Here is a 21,658-nt window from a genome sequence, read left to right as displayed (position 1 = left end):
AGTCAGAAGACAGCAGGTGATGGGGGTGTCGGACAGCAGGGCGCTGGGGGCGTCACGGAGCCTGTCCCGAGGCGGGCTTCGGGCTGAGTGCAGCTGAGACCAGCTGGGGGAGGAGCACGCAGGGCTGAGAAGTTCCCGGTGGGCACACCCCATGACCTGGGAATGAGTCTAGACAGCTGTCTGGAGCCAGGAGCCCTCGGGCCCTCAGCATCCAGCGCTAGGCAGAACCTCGCCCACTGGGCGCTGTCTCCAAGGTCAGGGTTCCCCGCAACTGGCAGCTGGCCTTTGAAGGCTTCTGAGGGTCTTCTGCCACCTTCCTGGGACAGTGCCCTGTGGGTGGCAGGGACTGCTCCACCCCGGGGTCCCCTTGCAGAGCCCCTCGCTGCAGGCTGGTCCTGGGCCTCCCAGCAGGCTTGCTGCGCACTCAGCCCAGAGCCTGGAAGGGCAGGGCCGTTCGTCTTACCTGAGGACGGCTCCTTTCCAGCGTCCCTGCTCCCAACAGGCCATGGACGCTCCTGCCCAGGGAGAAGCTAACTTCCAGCTCGAGGGCCACCAGATCAAAGTCAACTACGTGTGGCTCTTGACCAGTCTGGCATTCAAGGACGACGCCTCACTGTGGCCATTCCTCCCAGCAATGGCCATGGCCACGCGTAGGTTTGGGAGCTGCCTGCCCATGGCTTGGCCACTGCCACCAGGTGCCCCAGGCACCCACCCTGGGCCACCCACTGCACCTCCCCCTCGGTGCTCCCAGCCAGAGGCTCATTGAAACCACAGGCGGTGGCCAAGCCTCGGGGTGAACTCCTGCTGAGGACACCCACCACGTGCCACACCACCTGCCTGCCCTGCGGCACCCCCTCACTTGTGGGCCTCTAGCCATGCACCTGCCCGACTTCCCGGGGTGGCCCCAGACTTCCTGCCCCGACAGCCTGAGACCCGCACCCACAGCTGTAGGGGACCTCGCCCCCCTCTGCCCCGGCAGCCCCTCAACACTCCCCTGAGGCAAGTTCCTCTGGCTGCCAGCCGTGTGGGGGTGCCCCCTGCCCACGCCCCATCACCTGGCACCTTCCCACCATGGAGAGGATGCGATCACACAGACAGAAAGCTTCATTGATGTTTATTCTACTTCAAGTAACAAAACCTACCAAGTTCCATGTGCTAATGGACAGTGATATAATACTTTGCCATATAAAATACAATTTACAGAAAAATCTATTGAGTAAACCTAAGGAAACACACTTGATTTTTACATTTGTGTATTTAAATTAGAAAAATCTGTTTTATATGTAAAAAACCCTTCACATCGTATTAGCTGTTGGGACGTGACACCATGGCGGTCGGACACTCGCTGATCACAGTGGGCGCACCCCCCCCGCCCCCCGCTGGGGCCTCGCCAGGCGGCCCTGCGTCTGTGAGAGGGAGGGGGGTGGGCAGTGATGCGCAGCGAAGAACAGACCCCAGAGAACAGAGGAGACCTCTGGTTTTACATCTGCAAAAGTTTATGAAAATATAAAAAAATTATCAAAGTGTACTTGTACAGCTGAGTAAGTTAGCAAGGCTTCCACGCTCCGGAAACGCGCGTGACAAGGGCAGTGCACTGCGGCTCCTGGCCCGACGGCGCTGTTCCCGTCTCAGCCGGGACACGAACACTGCTCGTTTCAGACACACGTCAAGATTCACCCCCGACAAGCCAGCGATGGGAGCTGGTGCACTTCTCCTGGGACGCAGGAAGAACTGTGCTGAAGGTGAAGTTCAACAGACACGTCCCTGATTACCGGAGTCGGAGAACCCCTTTCACAGTACACTTCTTCATTGGTTTGCGTTCTCACTTTTGGGCTGGGAAAATTGAAGCTTTTTCCAATAAATTGTTATTTAAAATGCAACAATTTGTCCTCAGATGTTGCTTTTAATTGTTTTCTGGGGGGAAAAAAGTATAAGGTGACATATAAAAACTGAGCAAAACAAAGAAACGTGTTGATTCCTGGTTGAAATTTGTAATTCAAATTTCTTAGGAAAAAAGGAAAACGCATTAGCAGGTGTTGTTTCTCCACGTTCCAGGGGCTGGCCAGGCCCCGGCTTCCACACCCAGTGCCTGCCTCCGAGGCTGCTGCCCGACAGCCTCTGGAAACCGAGAGCTACGAGGGGCCTGCACTGGTGGGCGTGGCTCTGAGGTCCGCAGGGGTTCCTCAAAACTTACCCCGGTCAAGTTATTGGAAAAGAGAACTGTATAATCTGAAAAAGCAATGTGCTTTTGTAGACGCTTTCCCATTTCAGTTATTCTAAATGGAAATATTAAGAGTCCTTTAGTTTTTTTAAAAAAAGCATCAGAATTATAAAGACGTGAAATTTGTAAGAAACCATTATACACAAAATTACAGTAATTTTTGAAGTCCAGAATGTTCTATTCATCTAAGTTCATAGCTATTTCAAAAACGATTTGTCCAACACATTCTATGAACTTGGTTTTCAAAGGGAGGGGGCCCAGCAGGGACGGCCTAGGTGTGGGGGGCAGGGTCTGCCACTCGTGGGGCGGTGGCCTCAGCCTTGGGGTCCCGAGTGCTCTCCTTGCTCTTGCTGCGGTCCTTGCGGTCCCGGCCTCGCTCTCGTTCTCGCTCCCGGGCGCGGTCACGGTCACGGTCGCGGTCCCTGCTTCGGGACCTCTCTCGGTCCCGCCTCCGGTCCCGTTCCCGGTCCCTGTTCCGGCTCCGCTCGCGGCTCCGCTCCCAGTCCCGCTCCCGGTCCCTGTTGCGGTCTCGGCAAGAGTCCTTCTCCCGGTGCCGGTCCCACTCACGGCCTCGGTCCCAGTCCCGCTCTCGGCTCCAGTTCCGGCCCCGCTCCCGCTCCCGCCGGCGATCCTCCAGGGCACGGCCCTGCCGGCTCTCGGCTTGGGTCTCAGGCCCCTCCAGTGGCTTCTCTTTGGGGCCGGCCTGGCTTCTGTATTCAGGGGCTTTGCCCTCCCGGAAATCGGGTGGGGCCCACTGTGCCTCAGCCTCAGGGCCTGGGCCTGGCGTCCCAGAGGGCAGGGTGGGTGCCGGGCCAGCTTCGTCCCACCGGTCCTTGCGGTGCTGGGGTGGGTGGCTGGGCAGCTCCAGCAGGGGCCTGGGAACTGGCTTTACCCCCTGAGGGGCAGGGCCCTGAAAGTGGAACCGGGGAGGGGCAGGCTCACTTTTGTCGGGAAAAGGTGCAGACCCCCGAGGGCCCCCGAACTGGAGGGGTGCTGGGGTCCTCTGGCTGGCGAACCTGGGCGGCGAATTTACCCTTTGCTCATCAAACTGCTGAGGCTGAATTCCCCTGGGTCCTGGCATGAAATTTGCTGCTTGGCCTCTGGGCCCATCAAACTGACTAGGATGCGGCCCCCTGGGACCCACAAAATGGCCAGGGGGTGGTCCTCTCTGACCCCCAAACTGAGAAGGAGGAGGGCCTCCCCGAGGCCCTTTAAACTGGGCCAGCAGAGGCCTCCGTGGGCCTCCGAACTGGAAGGGGCCTGGGCCTCTGTTTCCCACTGATGGGCCTTGTTCCAGCCCTTCAAATGGGGCCGGAGTCCCAGCTGAGTCACTGTACGGGGCTTCCTGGAGCTCTCTGGCCCCTCCATGGGGATCCTTGCGTTCCTCGAATGGGGGCGGCACTGCTCCTCTGGGCCCACTAGGGTGAGAGGGGGAGGGGCCCCTGCTGTCCCCATAGGGAGGTGGTCCATGCGGCCCTGAGAATAAGGAAGGGATGGGCCCCTTCTGGGCCCCGAATCTGGCTGGCGGAGGTCCTCTTGGACCATCGTTGTTAGAAATGACATTCTCTTCTGAAAAGGGAGGTGCAGGCCCCCGTGGTCCCTGGAAGTTGGGGCCATGAGGTCCCGATGTTCCGAAAGTACGGGACGCAGGCTCACGCTGGCCCTGGAACTGAGGACCTGGAAGGGGGCATGGTGCGGCCCCCTCGCCGGGTCTGCACTGGGGGTCTCTGTCTCCTTCAGTCTCAGTGGCCAAGCGGTCGCTTTTTTCAGCAAATGGGGCATTTCTTGGGTCCTCGTATGGAGACGGGCCGAAGGCTCTGTCCTGAGGCGCGAAAGCTGGGCTCAGAAACGGGTCCCTCCCCGCAGGAGAGCCGAAGCTCTGCCCCTCGCCCTGAACAGGGAAGCTGGGTGGGAAGGCGGTGCTGGGCGGTGTGGGCAGCAGCACCTTCCGGGGGGGCCGGGTTGGACCAGGGCCGCCTGCAGCAGGAGGGCCCCCGTTGGCAGGCGGCGGGCCCCGGCTCTCTGAGGGCTCACCCGTGGCGCCCTCCTGCTTGGCGGGCCGGGCAGCCTCATCCCCTGGAGCCCAGGCCGGAGGGGTCGGCTCCTTTTCTTCCAGGGTGGGTGCAGGCCCCTGACTGACGGCAGCCCCGCTGGGCACTTCTCTGGAGGGCAGGGCGTTGGGCGTGCTGCTGGCGGGAACCTTTGAGCTTTCGCTTTCGCTGCTCTCTGCGGCTAGCCGCCTGGCCTGCCGGGGGTCCCGATTCTGTCGTGGGTCGGAGCCCAGCCCGGGCCCCTGACTGCTGGGTGGCCCCACTGCCCTGCCAGCAGCCTGTGGCTCCTGAGGGAACAGCTCGGCCTTGGGCATCGAGGCCTTCGGAGGCGGCGACATCAGTGCCTCTGACACGGAGAAGTGGGCCATGGAGGCCCCGACGGCGGCCCGCTGCTGCCTGAGTGCCTCCTCCTGCTCCTGCACCTGCCGCTTCTGCTCCTCGATCTGCCGGTTGAGCTCCTCTATCATCTTCTGCTGCTCAGCCAGGGAGGGGGCAGCAGTGCCACCCCGGGCATCTGCGCACATCCGGTTGGGCAGGTCCTCGACGGCCACTTTGGCTTCTTCTAGAATCGTCTCGTCCTCAGGGTCATAGGCCACCTCCTCCCGCTCGGCGGTCTCAGAGGCCTTCTCTGAACCCTGCCGCTTCCCACGGCCCCCAAGCTGAGCGTCGAGGGCCCGGTCGGGACCGTACTCTTCCTCAGGGTCATAGGGCCTGTCGTCCTCTTCCTCTTCCACAGTCCGCTCCCTGGACAGCTGGCCGAACTGCTGGACGATGGGGTCCAGCAGCGGCGCCGCTGGAAGCCCGCTCTCTGCCCTGGTGTCTGGGTGGGCGGTGGGCGCAGGCTCTGCGGGCTCCACAGCCGCAGGGTCAAAGGCTTTCTTCTTCCCAAACAGAGTCTGCAGGATGTGCTCCAGTGGGGAGGCTGTCTTGGAGGCAGAGGAAGCAGCCGCTGTGACCGCTGCTGCTGGGGCGGCTGGTGCCGTGATGGTGCTGGTGGCCCCTGGCTTGAGGGATGACAGTATCTTTGACACAGATGAAGACGAAGATGATGATGAAGAGGAGGATGAAGCTGGCGGTTCTGGCAGAGGGGGTGGGGGTGGAGGGGACCCCGGGGGGGTGCTGCCGACAGCTGTGTCCCCAGAGCTGAGCTGACACCTGGGGGGCTTCTTCTCTGACTGTGAGGCTGGAGGCATTTTGGGGTAGCCTGCAATGTCTGTTTCCTCCGGTGCCTGCAGCCGGGCCCGCTTCTCCTCTGTCTTGTCTAACTCTCCGGCAGTCGAAGGACGCTTCATTTTTTGACAGATTACCAAGCCAAGGATGATGTTTGGACGTGGTGACTCGAGGCCTGAAAAACAAAATGCGCAGGTTTTAGAGCTAGAGCCCTCCCCATGGGAGTGAGCTTCAGTGAGGCGGCAGTGGGGGAGTTGTCATGGGCGGAAGGCACAAATTCAGGGCAAGATGAAATGAAGTGTTTGAAGAACTTTTTGCAAATGACATTTAGCCCTGGGTCCCAAACGCCAAACCAAGGGTTCACTTGCAAGTAAATTCACCCCAATTGTCAGAATTCTTGTTACAAAATACACCTAAGACTCAGGCAACAGGGTGGCAAAGGCGGCAGGGAAGCCGCTGGTAGATGTAGCAGCCCTGACCAGCCCCGGGGGGTCGGGGAGCGAGAAGGAACTGGGCGGCTGCTGAGCACACACACCAGGAAGGCGCAGCCCTCCAGCCTGAACTCAGGCTGCCAGCAGGGACAAAAGCTATACACACTAACGTTGAACAGTCGACTGGGGACCCATGGCACAACTCCATTGCAACGATCAATGAAACTGTAACAGCCGATGCAGTCCACCCCGTAGGTAAGTTCCCTGGGCTGGCGTCGCGTGACAGCCAGCGGGAACAAGGCTGCTGAGGAACAGACTAAAATAAGTGTCCTTGTAGGTTCAGAGGAAACTTCCAGGTGTGTGAATTGGTCCAGAGCTGCCTAACGCTCAGTCTGGTAACACAGGACGCGGTGCTTCAGTCCTTGCTGAGCTGAGGCGTCCAGAAAACTGGTGGCACAGGAAACACAGCGTGTCTGGGCAGAGCCAGCTGCTGAACGACGGTGATGGCGTAAGGAAGGGTGTTCCCGACCCCCCAGACTGCGTCGTTTATCTCAGGGACGAAGCCCACCCTGGTCAGAGGGAGCCCAGGACACTCTGGTCCCCAGGGAGGGGACCAGATCCAAGCCACAGAGCAGCGACTTCGGAGAAATGCTACAGAGAGAACAGTTCCTTTTGACAGCAGAAGATACTTAAAGTTAATCACTATGCAAATTAAGGCAATAGATAACTAACAGATAAACACTTCAGTCCAGGGCTGTCCGGCTATGGTCTCACTAAAAGTGGCAGTACTGCTTTCCTACTGCGCCATGGGCGAGATGGCCCAAGCCTTCACCCTGTGGTCCCGTTCGTCTTCCCAAACCCCAGGAGACGGCTGGCAGGCTGAGCACACGAGGGTGGGCGGGGGAGAAGTGGCTTCCAGAAGGCCCCGTCCCTGCCCCTCTGAGTATGGCAGGGTGTCGGAAAGGAGGGGCAGGGCTGGGGGAGCGGTGCTGGGAGGCCAGGCGAACCAGGGTGTGGGCAGATACGAAGGGGAGTGGACCAGGTCTGCTTTCTCCTTAGCAGGAGTTAAGGTGACTTGAACTACAAAGGGACTTCCCTCCCTCCAGCGCCCCGGCCAGTGCTGACCACACTCGCTGACAAGGGCACAGCACTTGCAGGGCAAGTCCCTGTGGGGAGCACTCCTGGGGCCTATGCAGGGACAGCCCGGAAGCCACACGTCTCCAGAGAACCCGTCGCTGGGAGCAAAGGGCCGTGTTCGCCCTGTGAGCCGGTGGCTGTGGGCAAGGGCTGGTCTCCAGCACAGAGGCTGTGCCCACCTTAGGCTGCTGCGCCCGGCTAGCTCCAGGGCAGTGAGCCGGGTGCTGGGAGGTCACTGGGCCCAGCCTGAGAAGGCAGGTCTGGGCCCAGCCGCAGCGGTTGGCCAGGCTTTCGCCCCCATTGTCACATGCCCAGGCAAGGCGACGGTCCGGTCTGAAGACAGAAGCGGCGTCCAGACAGGCATCAGAGGAGCAAGGTGCGCCGGGCCCCGGGGGCCACCCCGCACACACCTGGGGGCACTCTGACACCTCCCGAGCTGGGGTGCTGGTTTTGAATTTCCTGACTGAGCTTCCCCCAGAAGCTAAGTTTGAACCTGGCTCTCAGAGCACACGCCAGGAAGGAGCTACAAGGGAGCCGTCCAATCGTGCTGCCCAAGCCATGTGTCCGTGTGATGGCCGCCCGCGTGTTGGAAATGTGTCCAGCACCTCGGTGGTCACTGCCATTCCTGGGACAAAAAGCCCACTGCTCGATGCTGGGCCATGGAGGTGACCTCTCCAGAGACCAGAGCCATCTGGGGGGGCCACCCACTGCTGGGAGGGGCAGAGCCCCTCTGAGCCCCCCCCCACCTACCCCACCAATGGAGCGCCACCCTGCAGGGCAGGGGCCGCACTGGCTGCAGTGAGGAGACCAAGGGCTCCAGCCCAGGGTGCAGGAAGAGTCTCCAGTTGCAAAACTCCTGTCTGTTATGAGCAGCAGAATGCTCCTCCCACCCCCTTCCTGAGGGCTGTTGAGGCTTAGAATTCCTCAATCCGAGGACCACAGATGGCAGGGAGGGGTGGGCTCACTAATCGAGTCGCCCTGCATTTACAGAGGAACCCAAGCAGCCGCCCCTGCCCCCGCCCACTCAGCAGGGCTGGAGCGGACAGGACTGCGCTGTGGGAGAGGGCACAGGCCTGCACAGCTCTGCTCCCGAGGGACAGCGGCAGCTCAGCATCACCCGGAGATCACCAGCCACGGGGCCCCCACACACCTCCAACCTGACATGGCGGACAAAGCCTCATTTCAGTGCCTGGCCCCTTAACTCCCAACTATCAAAACGTGGCTTCCCCCTGCGTCTCCCTGGCATGTGCCTCTCCACCACACAGAATGGAGCCCTTCTCACGGTCTGACCCTGTCCCGACCAAACCCGCGCCGGGCCAGAAAAGCTCTGGGAGCTGAGAGGGGGCCGTCCTCAGCACGGCGCAGCGGGGAAGAGGCAGCACACACGGAGGCGGGGGCGCGTACATGCAGAACCCACACAACCTGGACAAAGGCGTTGGGTTGAGCGCCTCTGGGCAGGGCTGGCCTCTGTGTTCTGGGCTCAGAGCAGCAGGGCCCGTGCCCGGGGCTGGGCAGCAACACTGGGCACTTCCAGGGGCTACCAGCTCCCACGTGGTGCAGACTCAAACAGAGTCTGCAGGGAGATGACCAGTTTCCATGCAACTCTCTTCACTGACTCCGAAGGAGAAGCCCGGTGCACATGGCGCCGCCGTGGCGTGGACCTCCGTGCACAGCTGGATGCACGGGGAAAGCTTATCTGATGAGGGCAAAGCTCCAGTGCCCAGCTTGTGAGAGAGCCATTGAGGCCCGAGGACAGGAGACCCTGGGGGTATGACTTTCCAAGAAGGGACTCCCACCCCACCCCCCACCCCCAGCCCCTCGCAGCACCCAGAGGCGGCGCTCACCCTCACCCTGGAACCCAGGTCCGTGACCACCACAGGGAACGGGAAACTGGGCCCTGCCTGTCACTTTGGGGGCAGGAGTCCCACCCTAGGTCCAGTCCTGCTGGGGGCACACGGGGAACCACACAAGCACCCAATCTGACCAGTGCTCCTCCAACAAAGGAGGTCCAGGGACGAGCAGACCCTCTGGCCTGCGTCCCCAGTGGCAAAGCCGCCAGGGCCAGCGGTGGAGCAGAGCGAACCCCACACTGGTTGGTGTGCTGCTGGGTCAGAGGTGCCCAGCAGTCCCCTGCGACGCTGCTGTCACACTCCTGAAGCGCCACCGTGTCCCACGAGACCCCCTGGCATTTTGGGGGAGTCCTGAGAGCAGGGCAGGAGGCAGAGCCATCACCTGAGCGGCTGTACTCTGAGTGCCCTTGGGGCTGGCGGGGGCTGCAGGTGGCGGGCACAGCTCCCGTGTCTGCCATCCAGAGCGTGGCCAGGGCCGGGGAGGCCCTGGCCGTGTGTCAGTGGCCGGTGGGAGCTCACTGGGTTGGACTCAGTGTCGGCACCGGCACCGTCTTCACTTGCTGCTCCAGGGTGGACAGCAAGGGCTTGGGGACCCATCGTCCATCTCCCAGGCCCCTGAGGTTGGGGTGGGGCCACCTGTACCTCTCCACCCGCAGCGCACGCATGTCAGTCCCTCCCACAGCAACCTCTCCCCCGACAGTGGGTGGTGCTCACACAGACCACAGCTCCCAAAGCTGGCACTGTGTCTCCCCGAGGCCTGAGCTCTGTGCCCTCCAGAAAGCACAGGAGGACAGAGTGCAAGGTCTCGGCACAGCCAACCCTGGTCCTCACTGGGTGTGACCTCAGGTGAGTGACAACTGTGGACAGCACAGGGCTGTGACGGGGTTGAGGGCACCTCACCAGGCCACAGGGTGGGGGATGTGACCGTCACCGTGAGGTGAGGCCTGTCCTCCAGAGGAGGTTGTGCTGAGACCGGCGCTGAGAGGCAGGGGCCATGGCGACGGGAGGGACACCCCGCCTGGCCTCCCCCCAACAGGCTCACGCACACAGGCACACGACACACACGACATGGAACCTGGACACACAGACACTGCATGGGAGTGCTTGAGTCCAGCCGTGCATGTGCGAGATGGGGCAGGTAGAGAACACCTGGGCTGGGAGCCCGGGTGTTGCTGGTGTGAGATGCACAATCACATATGGGTGTGAACGCACAGGTCAGAGACAGTACCACAGTTCCACACTGAGTCAGAGAGGCGCACACTTAGGAGAAAGCCCTTAAATTAAACCAAGATCTCAAAGAGCGTATGGGCAAAAACGGTCAAGTTGTTAAAACCTTGGACGCTGTTTTTTCTTTACTGTAGATGAGAAGCTGTGCGTCCCTTGGGTGTCCCCTCAGGGCATGTCCAAGTCACCAGCATGTCCTACAGTCAGCACCGCGCCCCCCCCCCCCCCCCCCCCCCGCCCCGGGGAAGCCCTCTCCTCTCGCTCTGAGGCCAGGGCAGCGGGGTCCAAAGCAGGAAGGCAGCGTGCCTGTCGTCCTGGGGCCCAGGCTGGGCCCACTGAGCCGCCTCCATGCACAGAAAGACCCTGCACTCGGAGGCCAGCCGTGTTCCCGTCACTAGCTCCCTGGGTCCTGAGCGCCGCACTTGTGACTGACCCAAGGCCCCTCATTGGGTCTGAGAGGTCAGCGTGTTCTCACCTGCAGGGGACGCCTCCCTCACAATCTTCTGGAGAGCTGGCCAGCCACTCACGGAGCTGCTCACCCAGACCCCCCGTGTTCTTCCCTCCTGCCCGCCAGGGGCCATTCTTCACCCCCAGGAGCCCGATTCTGGAATCAGCACGCCGAGCCCACCTCGTGTTATAAGCCTTCCCCAGCCAAGGCCTGGTCCTGCCCAAAAGCGGGGGCTGCCCTGGGCCAGGCGTTGGAGTCGAGGACACAGAGGTGTCGGGGACAGGCAGTGCCAGGGCTCAGCCTCTGCCCCTGGGACAGAGCCCTCCATGGCACTGCACTCCCCAGCCGAGGAGACGCATGCACCTGGGACCTCCGCCAGCTGCTCTGCAAGGTGCAGAGGGCTGTGCCTGAAGACCTCATCCCCTGGGAATCGCCCTCAACCCCCTGACGAGTCTCAATGGTCTTTAAGGCAAGTTTTTAAGTAACCCTTTAAAAGCGGCACTTTATCAAGAAGGACCAAACACAAAGAAAGCATTTTGCAAATGATAGAGGAACTTACTAAACTCTGAGCAGATTTGAGAACAATTATTTCTAGCAATACCCTCCTCGTCACCGCCGTTGCCTGCGTCCCCTGGCAGCAACTCCCTGAGGAAGGAGGCCATTGCCGCTCACCTCCAGTGGCACGGCGACAGAAGCCCCGCCACAGCGAAGGGCCGCCTGTCCTCCTGGGCCCGTGTCGGAGCCCTGTGCCCGAGCTGCACACTGGCCCCAGGCCACGAGAGGCTGGACGCCTGGTCTCTCCCTTTGTTCAGTGTTTCTGAGACAACTGACGCCAACGACGAGGGCGCTTCGAGTGCGCCCCTGACAGCCTAGCGCCACCCCCTGCTGACCACTGCTCTAGCAACCGGGAGTGCCTACCCCCAGAGCGCGCATGCAGCTCGTGTCCCCTGCGACAGCCCAGGAAGACTCAGTGTCCAGGAAGGGGACACGTGTGATCCGAGGGGCCTCATCACCCCTCCAGAAAGCCGGTGCTTACCTGGCCCCTCAAAGGGCAAGAGCTTGGATGGCACAGGGTCCTCGGCACTCAGGGGGATCAGATAGAGGTCTTTGATGTGCCGGCTGTTGTTGGCGACCACGCCGAAGCGGCCGCGGCTGCTGAAGTAGGAGTAGAGGGAGATGTAGGCCACCTCCTCCTCCTCTGTGGCAGGATGGAAGCGGATCAGACACAGCTCCTGCAACAGAAACAGGATGGCACGTGGGCCCTCGGTGCCACGAAGAAGCCTCGGTCTGAACAAGAAGGGTGTGTGGGTCTGACTTGGATCTCACGGTCCTGCCATCTGCTGTTAGCGATGGGCCAACAGGCAGAGCACAGATTCAACAGCCAGGCCACTGGGCTCATGGCCTTGGCCCTCAAACTGCCCCCCAGCCCAGCAGTGTTCACAGCCGTGGCAGAGCCGCGTGCAAAGTGAGCTGAGAGCCACAGCAGCCACACGCGCACAGGCGGGCAGAGTCCCATGAGCCTGCGGCCACGGCCACCCAGCCCCCACAGCGATGTCCGTGCAAACGCAGAGGCGGCCGCTGATCTCTTGTGCAGTGAGCATGGCCCGCTGGTCCCAGGCCTCGCCCCACGCCCCATCTGCAGGGAACAGAGCGACCACCCACTCACACCCACCTGCAGGCTCCTGTGCTAAGTCAAGGCGGGGCTTCTGCTCCACCCCGCCCACATGTTCCCGGCCTGTCCAGCTCCAGACAGACTTTCTGCTCTGTCTGGAGACAGCTAAGAGGCTCCAGGCTGACATCTCAAGCAATCAGCCGCCAGGATGAGGAGGACGGGCAGAGCTCCTCCTCCCGCGGGCACGGGCCTCCTGTGTGTGGTACCTTAGACACGGAGGACTTGAGCTTGCCGACGTAGTCCCACACGGTCCTTGGTGCGATCCGCCCACCAATGTGAATTGTGTCAGGCAGGTCCTAAACGAGACGCAGTGCGCTTGCTGAGTGACGGGTGCGAATGGCCCTCGGAGACCGATGCGGGCACGTTGGGGCTCCCGGCTACGTGGGGACCCCTGCTACCCAGCCCATGGGGTGAGGACAGCCTCGTGCCACACCGCACGCCCAGGCAGACACTGCCGGCACCTCCATGACACAGACACGCATGTCCCAGCAGCCCAGCTGCGGCCAGCCTCTGGAGCAGGGCTGCTCTCTGCTGCGGGCAGGCCGCACTCCCAGGCTGGCGCCTGAACAGAGCACGGGAAGGGCACGGACCTCGGCTTCTTCCTAGAGGCCAGGAGGCCCAATTGCTCACGGAATTTCGGTCCAAACTGTTGCCCTGTAGACTCAGCCCAGCACGCCCACCAGTCCCCGTGGCAACTCCAGAGCTGCATGCGCACCCAGAAGCCTGGCCAGCAGGTGGCTCCCCACAGGCCTCCCCCTGAACCAGAGCTCCTGTGAGAGGTGCCCGCACCTCGCTGAGGTAGTCGAAGCACCCTGAGACAGGGTAGGCCTTCGTGACAAACTTCGCCACGCTCTGCATGTTGATGAAGCCTTTCCAGATGGCACTGAGTCGAGACAGGAAGAGCGGCGCGTCCCCGTCTGGAGGGGACCGGGACTCCACAGTGCTGCAAGACACAAGCGGAGGGGGGGAGTGGCACACCGGCCAGACGTGCCGGACGCACCAAAGCTCTACGAAGTGTTTGAGTGTGGCTGCAGGCTTACTTTCTCATATTAGCGACTCTAACTGTTGGGACAAAAACGGGCGTTCTGATCACAGAAAAAGCAGCTGAACAGGCGACAGAACCAGGGGCCATAAACTGGAGTTTCCGCTTTCGAGATTCCTATTTCTGAGTGGTAGGAGGTGCCCCAAGCCCAGGACGACTGAGACGCCCCCCACAGCCTCCAGAGGACCTGTGGGCTGTGGGGAGGTGACAGAGCTGAGCGCAGACTCGCCCCCCCGCCCCACCTGCTCACCTACAAGGAATGGAAACACAGGTAGAGGCCGCACCTGATGCTTGGGGACGGCGGGACGGACAGCAGGTATCTGGGCTCAGGGGAGGGGGACGGCTTGGCGAGGATGGACTTGGGCACCAGCACAGGGGGCTTCAGGATGTCCTGTGGGGGCTCGGCCAGCTGGGTGCTGTCTGAGATCAGGGCTGTGCTCGCGGTGCTCTGTGCAGTCCTGGGGTCGCGGCCAGACACAGTGACGGTGGTAACAACGGCAACCCCACTGGGGGCTGGGCAGGAGGGCCCTTCCAGGGCAGAGGGCTCGGGGTGGCTCTCTCCTGGAGCCCCGGGGAGGCCCCTCTCCGAAGGAGCCAGGGACACGCTCTCAGGTTCCGCTGCGGAGGTGCTCTCGGGCAGCACTTCCGGCTCCACATCGTTTGCTGAGCCGAGAGCCAGCTCGGAGGGAGGAGCGCTGTCATACTTGACTTTGGGCTCTTCTTTCTTAGCAGGCACTGACAGCTTCTGTCTTTTCGGTGCCGGCTCTGCTTCTGACGACACCTGACCTGGAGCACGGGAGGAAGGGTCAGTGGGAGCCCAACACTGTTCGGGGTGCGGCCTGCCCATGCATGGACAACCACTCCTGCACAGGCAGGGGCTGACCTTGCCGACCCCCAGAAGCCTCCCAACCTGTCAGTTTTTATACTTGGGACATACACCAGCACCACAGGGGGGAGGATCCTTGACTTTGAACACAGCCTGCCCCCCCGCCTCCGCCCACCTGTGCAAACCCTGCAGTTCAGGTCGAAGAGGTGGGCACGGTGCTGGCCCGTTGTGTCCTTCAACATGCTGCTGACGACGTCCGGGGGGGGTGCAGCGCTCTTCTCGGGGACGGAGTGCACCGGTTCCTGCTCCTGTGAGGAAAGAAGGGACGCGCGTGGGTCACGGCTTCCCAGTCCGCCCGGCGGGGGGGAGCGCCCCAAGGACAAACCCTCGAGAGCAGCACATCTGTGTGACCCGGGGCCCAGATGCTCACGTCCGAGTCAGACACGGGCGGGGAGTCTTCCATGTCGGGAATGGCCTCCTGCCTGGTGGCTGCCTTCTTACTTTCCTGATGCGACTTCGCTCTGGGCTCCGTCATCTGAGAGGGAAGACACAGCCTTACTCCCTTTCCGGGGGCTCCCTCACCCCTCCTACCCGCCTGGCAGCTGCCGCACCCCCAGCTGCCGACCCGGCACTCACGGATTTTGTCGGCCTCTCCTTCCACACAGACAGCTCTTTAGACACAAGTTCTTCCGGCTTCATCCTCACGAGTTTGGCCAAAGGGATCTCTTCCCGCAGAACACGATGGAAGAGGCCCTGCAAACAAGTGTCTCGTTCGCCGGGTCCAGACAGCAGACAGACTGTCCCTGAGACCGCGGGAGGTGCAGAAAGCATGGCAGGAGGCCCAGTGACAGCCGGGTGCAGACGGGACCTGCTGGTATGCAGCCCCTTCGAGCCCACGGGGGCAGACATGCCCAGGAGACACCAGGACTAAGGCCATCCCGCTGACCTCAGGCCCACGCTGCACCAACTGCTGGAGACCCCAGAGAGACCCCAGAGAGACCTCAGAGAGACCAAGGCCCGCTCCATAGGGCCGTGCGAGGAGCAAAGGCAAGAAGACACCTCTTCTTCCAGGGGGACCACAGGCAGGTGGAAAGCCAGAGCCTCGCATCTGACCCTGCTCCTGGGCACAGGAGGCTTCAAGGTGCCGAGGAGGCACGATGACCAAGAGGAGGGACGGCTAGGGGTCGGAGGAGCTCCTCCAGGCAGGCGGCCAGCCTGCGGCCACCTGTGGGTACAGCAGCGCCCACCCACAGCTGCTGTGAGAACTGAGTGCCCCACCCCCTGCCGCGTGCACAGAGCCTGCCCCACGGGAGCCCCGCAGAGTGAAGCTAAGGAGACCCACACAGACAGGCTTGCTCAGCTGATGCTGGGCGACGGCAAGGAGAAAAAGGTGCCTGAAGCTGCCTGGACGTGGGGGCGCCCTCACCCTCCCGTCAAGCATGTGAACTGGGCTCTGGAGCCACCGAAGTTAGCTGTCCCGCCGGGTGTGTGAGAGGTGAGTGGGGTGGCACGGACAGACCTCGGGGCTGCAGGGCAGGGAGGGCAGGGAGGGAGTGCTCGCATGCCCGCCTGGACGGCCCGTGGCTGGGTCGCAGGATTAGAAGTGTCCGCTGGGTTCCATGAGAGGGCAGGAGTGTTTCAAAGTGCCTGAGGCTCAGGGAGGTGACAGTACAGAGCCCGCGCCCGCCCCAGCGGCACACACCTGGTTCTTGGGGTCCTTGAGGTTGAACATGATGCTGCGGTACTTGCTCTTGTAGCGATTGTCGGTGACGCGGAACAGGTTGAACAGCTCCTTCTCGATGTGGAAGGCGACCTTCCCGACCTCGCTCTCTGTCATCGTCAGGTCATCGCTGTCACTGGCTCTAAAGGGACAGGAGAGCAGCGTGAGCCCCTGTGCTCTTACCTCGCATCTCCCCAGCAGACAATTGTGACCGAGCAGGATAGCCTACCTCTTCCACAAAATCTCCTTCAAAGAGCGCCTTATATTTTGCCGGATCTGTGAATTCGGCTGTGATGGGGCAGCGTTTGAGGTCCCTAGGCGGCCTGGAGCTGGGGAGGCCAAGGGGACAGAGGCCACCATGGACTTCCTGGTGGCTCCCCCCAGGGCAGTGGAGCCTGGCAGCTTCCTGGAGGCAGCCATGGCAGCGCTGGGCCCCAGCCCTGCCTGCTTGGTGGAGGGAGCACTGCCCAAGGGGGCGGCCGAGGGCCATGGCCGCCTGGGGACAGTGCTGGTGAAGCCTGAAGGCGACTTCCTGGAGGCCGGCTTGACTGTATTCGCAAAAGGAGGTGACTTCTGTGGAAGGAGCCTCCGGGGTGAAGGCTGTCTGCTGCCCATGGCGGCCACTTTCTTTGGCCCCGCAGCCGCTGTGCTCTCCGCCACTTGTCGGTCCTCCTTCACAGCTGCAAAGGACATGCGACGTTAGCGAGGTCAGGGGACAGGTGTGAGCGCTGTGGGGTGACTGAGGTGGGAACACGTGCAGCCGCAAACTAGCAAAGTCGCCGGGTCCTGGGAGCACCAAGGGGAACGCCACTCGAAGGGCACGGCGTCAGACCGCTGAGCGGCACACAGGGGCTGCTCCCACACTGTATTTCAGAGGAACCCGCCTGTGCTGCACTGGCCGCCCCAGCCAGAAAGCCCGGTCAGGAGCTGTGGTGCATCACTGGCGAAGCCTGAAAGGAGGCGAACCTCACACTGAACACAGGTAGGTTTGGGAGAGCACTTTCATTAGGTATCCAAGTGCAACTTCTTTATAAACACGACTTTGAAAAAAACCTTTTCAGGATGGGTCAAACAGACCCCCCCACTCCGACCCTCGAGGCTTTGGAAAGATAAGCAGTCCTTTGGGCGGGGGGGTCCCCCACAGGTGCTCATCGTTCTTCAGGACAAAAGTCAACATGGTGACATTAACGAGACACAGAAATGTTGGCATAAATCTGCAACATGGGGATGCCGGGCACTGTCAACACTGAGAGCACAAGAACTGCCCGGCTACCGTCTGCGCGAGCGCGCCTATTTACACCCACCAGCCGCACTCCAGCTCGAGTCAGGCCACGCAGAAGCGCTTGCAACGCGCCAGAGGACTTTGGACAAAACCCGAAAACACTGTCAAACCCTTCAACTTGCACAGAAGCTTCTATACCAGCACTCTTTCTTTAAGACTAATTGCATCAACCTGTCAGACCCTCGGACCTCCGGTCTCAGGGAAACAAGGAAGACAATTCTGTGATGGCACCACGGCCCCGGTCCCAGGGGCGGGCAGCTGACCACAGCCAGCCCGCGCAGAGACATAAGGCCACTGCTCTTGGCGGGAGCAGGTGGGCCCAGTGAGCTGGCCAGGACATGGAGCAGGTCGCACAGGAGCCGGTGGAGAAGGCACCTACCTAGCCAGGTGCAGGCTCTCCTCAAAGCACCTGGGCAGCAGCGAGCCTCTAAAGCTCCCAGGTCCCCAAATGGGGGCTTCAGTAGATGCTGTGGCAATCGGTTGATTTTACCCAGGGACGAAACACCCCTCAATTGCCAGTCATCAGGACCCCCTTTGACTCCCAGTGCACAGGGGCGCCTGCAACCTGCCAGGGGGGTGCGCCCCGCCTACAGACACAGCCCTTCCGGAGCACTCCCTCCCAGCCCCGCCCCAAGCAGCCATCACCACCGGCTGTGCCCGTCTTGGCAGAGGGCCAGGCCACCACCCGGGAGAACTTCCCTCTTCCAGCACGGGCTTCGCTAACAGCACACAGGGACCTCACATTCCTTCCGCTCTGTAGAAGGGACAAAACCACCTCACTTTACAGAGTTTGCGGCAGCACCACCTGGCCCCAAACACCGGGAGGGAGTTACAAGCCCTTGGCCTCCTGCACGGGTTCTGACTTTAAAGCCGCACTTTCCTCCCAAAGTCCTCACAGCCCCTGGCACCCTGCCCTGGCGCCCCCAGGCCTGTGCCAGCCAGCCGCCCCACCCGCCCTGTTCATTTTCACCCATGCCCATGTCCCCACGCCACACCTCTAAGGGCTCCACTCCCGTGGAACTGGACCTCTACGTAAAGGCTACTACAGACTCAGACATAGACAAGGCAGCGGGAATGGGATAAAAGCACGCTTTCTACCTGAGCTGCCTCACCAGATCAAGTCCACATACGGAGGGAGTCCCCGTAGGTCAGCGCCTGGAGACCCACCTCTACCAGCTGGGCTATGGCCAGGGGCTGCAGCACCTCCTGGGCAGGGCCTCAGGCTCAGGTTTGGTGACAGGGCAAAGGCTGGGGTGGCTGGGAGCACAGCAAGGAGCCGGGCGCCTGAGCGTCCTAGGCACCAACTGGCAAAGGGAGGCGACCGGGCAACGGCCAGAGGAATGGGCTGCCAAAGACTCCAGGGGGCCCCGAAAGCAGCCCTGCACTGCCCTTCACAGGCACAACCCTGCGGGGCGTCCGAGCACCCAGGGGCTGACTCTGATGCCCAGGACGCCTGTGCGACAGTGGGGCCTGCACAGGCCTCGTGGCTGGACATTCTTGTCGTCTTGGGTGGCAGACGGTGTTGACTACAATGATGTCTGCTCTGGGCCGGACTCCAGGTCAGAACCCAAGGTCCGCAGTGCTGGTCTACCTGGTGCTTCCTCTCATCCAGGGAAAACCCACTGACGGTCCCTTCCGGGACATTCCCAGCACACTATGGAAATGGCTGTCACCCAGGAGCAGCAGTGAACACACATGACCTATATAAAGTGCAGGGGACAGCTTTCCTGAACCTCCAGGCCACTCCATGAAATTGCTCTTGCCTTTTCAAAGTCAGCCTTCACTGACCCTATCTGCCCCCAGAGGGTATCAATCGACATCACCAAAGGAATCATGGGTAAATGTTTGAGGCTGTGGGCTCCAACAGCAAGTTGGCCACGCCCCTCTTCCACATTGAAGAGGCATTTAAAACCTGTGAACACCTCCACGCAGCAACTGCCCCCGTTGGCACCTGTGGCCCCACAGAGAGCTGCACTTGGGACACCCGGGCACAATGGGGACCCTGGACCAGCACTGGAAGGCCCTGGCAGGGAGAGACACTGCCGTTCCGAGTGGACCGCAATCGAATCCGCAAGCCTTGCCCAGATTCCCATCCATCTGTCCAGGCGTGTGCAGCTTTTCAGAAGGGCAAGGAGGGCGTGCCTGGGTGATTGGGGCAAAGGAAGCCACTCCGGAGCAGCAGCAGCGCATCCTGTGCTGGGGTGGCCACCCTACGAGCTGCCAAGCGGCCTTTAGCTTCCACACCTGGGCCTGCCTGCTGCCAGCTCCTAGCCTGGCTGACTTGGGGAGCCAGCCGGTACCTTAGCAGCTGTGGGAGGTGAGGCTGCCCATGGGCTAGGCCCCATCTGTGGTGGGACCGGAAAGTCGGGGCGAGGCCAAGCACAGAGCTGGGCAGGCTGATGCTCCCAGGAACCAGGCCTCAGCGACTCTCTAATTGGCTCATGTCCCAGTGAGCATGAAGCAGGGGGCCCTTGCCACACTGCGAGGCGGGCTGTGGCACTGCGTGGCCACTGGGTGGCACCGGCGGACCTCCGTGGAGAGACCACAGGTCTCTACTGGCAGCGCTGCCTTGTCCCCTACGTGGAGGCTGTGCAGGTACCCAAGTGGAGTTATAGCAGGACTGGGAGCAAATGTGGGGGTGCACCCTGCCAGCACAGCCCCCGCACGCCCACACTTCAGGACGGGCGTCACAGGCCCAGCACCCGCACCCGGCGGGCAGCCCCTCGATCGCAGACTGTGTTCGAGCTCGTCCTATCCAAACGAGGCCTTTTCCCCTGAAACCCCCCACCACAGGCCGTCACGCCGACGCCTGCAGCAGCCCGCTGCTTAGAGGCGATTGGTTGCGACCGCCAGAGGTTGAGTGTCTGGGGCGCCAAGAGGCCCACCACCCCGCAGGTGCAGGGGAGTGACTGGAGGCCCCGCAGAGGCGCCCCCTCCCCGGAGCTGCCCAGACCCAGACCCAGCCCCAGCCCGCAGCCCCACGCCCGAACGCCCCTCCTCTGAGGCAGTTGCCCCTGCAGGGACTGGCTCTGTGACCCAGATGCACTGGAGGGCTGGGGGCCACTGTGGGGGCGGGAGGGCGGAAACCCTGCCCGGCGGGGCGGGCACAGTGAAGCTCCCATGCAACTTGGGGTCCTGTCCGGGTCCCTCCTAGGGTGAGAAACCAACGAACAGAAGCAAGAGAAGTCACTTTGCCTTCGTGCGTTTGCTCAAGTATTTTGAGTTATTCTTCCAGCAGCACAAAGCACTGGTTTGCTTGTCGGCACACACCAGTTCCCGAGAGCACTCAAGTGCGCTGTGCTCTCGGAGGCTGAGGCTCTGGGACACGCAGCTCTCTGCTGGTTGCAGTGTTCGAGGTCACATGTGGCGAGCTCACCCTCAGTGCAGAGGTGTGCAGGGCTCTTCCCAGGACACTTGCCAAAGGCCCCGTGTGCACCTGGCCAATGCCCTTCCCTGTTCAGAGCCTCGAGTAGTGTTTGGGATATCCATGCTGGATTGGCAGCACAGGAAAAAACTGGCCCAGCCCTGGCTGGTGTGGCTAAGTGGTTTGAGCGCTGGCCAGCGAACCAAAGGGTTGCTGGTTCGATTCCCAGTCAGGGCACATGTGGGTTAGGGGCCAGGTCCCCAGTAGAGGTCATACAAGAGGCAACCACACATTGGTGTTTCTCTCCCGTCTTCCTCCCTTCCCCTCTAATAAATCTTTTTTAAAATGTTAAAAAAAAAAAGAAAAAGAAAAAACTGGTCCAATTACTCAATGTGAACACTAGGGTGACGTGATCAAGGCCTCATGGGAGCTGGGCGTGTCACTCAAGGGGACTGGCACACAACCCAGTGATGCAGTGGCCTGGGGAGCTCGGCTAATGCCTTCCTGCCATCATGGCTGGCCGCCAAGTGGCCCCCTGGTCCTAAGGCTGGGACCACTGCCACCTGAACCCGCCACTTACTAATTTACCATGGAACGGGGCTCAGGGGCCTGAGACCCTCCCTGCGAACTCTGGGCCCCCACAGGTCCTGGGGGTGGAGGCCCAGGTGACTAGGCAGCAGTCAGTTACCTGGGCGCTCTTCCTGCGGAGCTCCTCGGGGTCCGCCCGCACAGTGACAGCCGCCCCAACCTTCATTTAAACAAACGAAAGTGGCAACACTTATCCGTCTTCTAAGTTTACTTCTTGAATTCTCAGAAGCTCGGAACAGAACTACGTGCATGGTTTTGCCTCAGAGATCAAGGCCGGGAAGTGTCAGGACTTGGCCCAAGTGCACCCGAGAGGCCTGAGGCCCAGTGGGAGACTGCGGCAGCAGCATCTTCGAGGGGCCTGGGATCTGACAGACACCGCCGCGGCCAGAGCACCAGTCTTCAGTGTTAGGGTGGCCCCAGGGTGCCACAAGGTCACGTGAAGGCCATTGAAGAGCAGGTGAGAGCAGGACCTATGAGAGCTGGAAACCTGGAGCCCCCTCCCCCAGGGTAGCAGCACCCAGTGCTAAGGGGTTTCATCTCAGATGTTGGAAGTTTATGTGCATGTGAAACCTTTCCCCGAGCTCATTTCCTATGGAGGCAGCTACTTTAGTGCTGTTAAAAGTACACTTTAA

The 21,658-nt window shown here is 61.5% G+C and overlaps 1 protein-coding gene across 1 annotated transcript in view; it reads right to left on the bottom strand.

Annotated features, from left to right (window-relative positions):
• Positions 1–1,107: 1,107 nt before the first annotated feature.
• DIDO1 (death inducer-obliterator 1) overlaps positions 1,108–21,658 on the bottom strand; it is a 40,058-nt gene continuing 19,507 nt past the window's right edge. Inside the window, exons 8-17 of the mRNA XM_053926178.1 lie at positions 16,022–16,472; positions 15,775–15,934; positions 14,709–14,825; positions 14,503–14,607; positions 14,248–14,380; positions 13,531–14,032; positions 12,994–13,147; positions 12,411–12,500; positions 11,569–11,764; positions 1,108–5,617 (exon numbers count right to left, since the gene is read on the bottom strand). Coding sequence (XP_053782153.1) covers positions 2,493–5,617; positions 11,569–11,764; positions 12,411–12,500; positions 12,994–13,147; positions 13,531–14,032; positions 14,248–14,380; positions 14,503–14,607; positions 14,709–14,825; positions 15,775–15,934; positions 16,022–16,472 — 5,033 coding nt within the window. The 3' untranslated portion in view covers positions 1,108–2,492. The remainder of the gene's footprint in view (positions 5,618–11,568; positions 11,765–12,410; positions 12,501–12,993; positions 13,148–13,530; positions 14,033–14,247; positions 14,381–14,502; positions 14,608–14,708; positions 14,826–15,774; positions 15,935–16,021; positions 16,473–21,658) is intronic.

This window comes from Desmodus rotundus, chromosome 6, assembly GCF_022682495.2.
Source record: "Desmodus rotundus isolate HL8 chromosome 6, HLdesRot8A.1, whole genome shotgun sequence".
NCBI lineage: Eukaryota > Metazoa > Chordata > Mammalia > Chiroptera > Phyllostomidae > Desmodus > Desmodus rotundus.
This window is presented reverse-complemented; position numbering and strand designations above follow the sequence as displayed.